A 1,677-nucleotide genomic window follows, 5' to 3' on the forward strand; every position below is an offset into this window, starting at 1 on the left:
GAAGGGAAAAAGAAGACCCAGTTTCCTGCTGTGATCATGTCCCAACCAATCCAGCCATGCGGGTCTGAGCAGCCAGGACCCAGGGGCCCTGAGGGCTGCACTCTGCACAGCGGGAACCACACGCTGGGCAGCCCACCCTAGACCCACGCAAGAGAGCTTGCTGGCTGACCCCACATGGCCACCTAGGGTTTGTCCCTGTGCTCTGGCCCAGGGGCCAACAGCACCGACCCAGCTCTCAGGTGCTTGGGTTCTTAGCCAACTTTCACTAGCTCAGACCTACTCAGTGCCTAGATGAAATGACAGTGGTGTGTGCAGGTAGGTTAAGGAGAGGAGTACTGACTAGAAAGTGAAAACCAAAAATGATACGCAATGACGGGCACAACTTTGGAGGATACATACCTGTCCTTCGGGAATGACTTGGATAGCATGTCAACCAGTTTAAAAGTATTTCCAATGGCGAACTACTAGCGAGCTAGACTGGAGTCCAGCAGCAGAGATACAAGGGCCCAGGGCCACCATCCTGCCAACTGGATGGCCATGCCCAAGTCAGTGTCAATGCTGCCCACGTGAAGAAAGGCCCCTTGCCTGTCCCTTCAGGCTGTCACTTGTGCGTAGAAGCATGCGTGCACACAGGGAAAGCAAGGACCCAGGGCCCTCCACCCCTCTCCTCCCGCTCCCGAGAGAGAGCGTGTTCCCGTGCGCTCCAGGGATCAACCGGTCACTGACGTGCGTCTCTATCCTCTGTGCCTAGGAACTGCTTCCCCAAACAGACAGCGGCCCAGGTCACCCTCAAGGCCATCTCGGCCCACTTCGACGACTCCAGCGGGTCCTCGCTGAAGAACGTGTACTTCCTGCTGTTTGACAGCGAGAGCATCGGCATCTACGTGCAGGAGATGGCCAAGCTGGATGCAAAGTAGCTGCATAGCCAGGGTCACCCACGGAGGACGAATTCAGTCCTGAGAGTGGGGTTTTGTTTTTCACACGGAGGGTGGACGGTGCCGCCGGGGAGGGGGCAAGCGCAGTGGGTGCTGGTCCCCCCGCCAAGGCGCCTCCGTATTTTATATTCTGGTTGAAAAGGCCTTCGTATGTCATGAGCCAGGTCTCCAGGTGGGTTTTTTTCCCCCCATGTGTGTGTTTTTTGGATTTTTGGGTTTTTTTTGTATTTTTCCTGTTCTTTTAGGACTTTTAAAAAAACAAACAACAGACCTCGTTTTAGATTTCTAGCATTGACTTTTTACACATACACACAAATTCCTTCAACATTCCTAAAAGTTTCTGTTCCTCCTCTGCCCGCCCCCACCCCCCGCCCCCAGGAAGCGTGACTTGGCCTTTGTTTGTTGTGTGTTCCATAAAGGGAACTGGTGCTTTTCTGTTTCACTGCCCCCACCCCCGACCCCAGGCATATCTATAATGACTCCTAAAGTGGTGTTGCTCCCGTCTTTTTTGTTGTTGCTTTCTTTTTTAAAGAAAATGAAAGGGAAAAAAAAAAGATTTACTGTCTTTCTTACATTCTGTTGGCTCCGTATTTTCTGTTTGAAATACAAAGTTCTCCATGGGCGGAGACTTCTGGAATGGGATAACTAAATGGGCAGGGTCTTTCATTAATGCAGTAGACTCGGGGCATACCGAGGGTAAGAAGGGCACAGGGGCAGTCTAGAACTTGAACACAAGTGGTCA

At 52.2% G+C, this 1,677-nt stretch overlaps 1 protein-coding gene across 1 annotated transcript in view; it reads left to right on the forward strand.

The window, feature by feature from the left end:
- The window catches only part of LOC101661604 (core histone macro-H2A.2), a 60,835-nt gene extending 59,357 nt beyond the window's left edge, over nucleotides 1-1,478 (forward strand). Inside the window, exon 7 of the mRNA XM_045291682.1 lies at nucleotides 752-1,478. Within this exon, the coding sequence (XP_045147617.1) occupies nucleotides 752-917 (166 nt within the window). The 3' untranslated portion in view covers nucleotides 918-1,478. The remainder of the gene's footprint in view (nucleotides 1-751) is intronic.
- Nucleotides 1,479-1,677: the final 199 nt, after the last annotated feature.

Source organism: Echinops telfairi, unplaced genomic scaffold (genome assembly GCF_000313985.2).
Source record: "Echinops telfairi isolate 266 unplaced genomic scaffold, ASM31398v2 ScPeMD7_70;HRSCAF=299, whole genome shotgun sequence".
In the NCBI taxonomy this organism is placed as follows: Eukaryota; Metazoa; Chordata; class Mammalia; order Afrosoricida; family Tenrecidae; genus Echinops; species Echinops telfairi.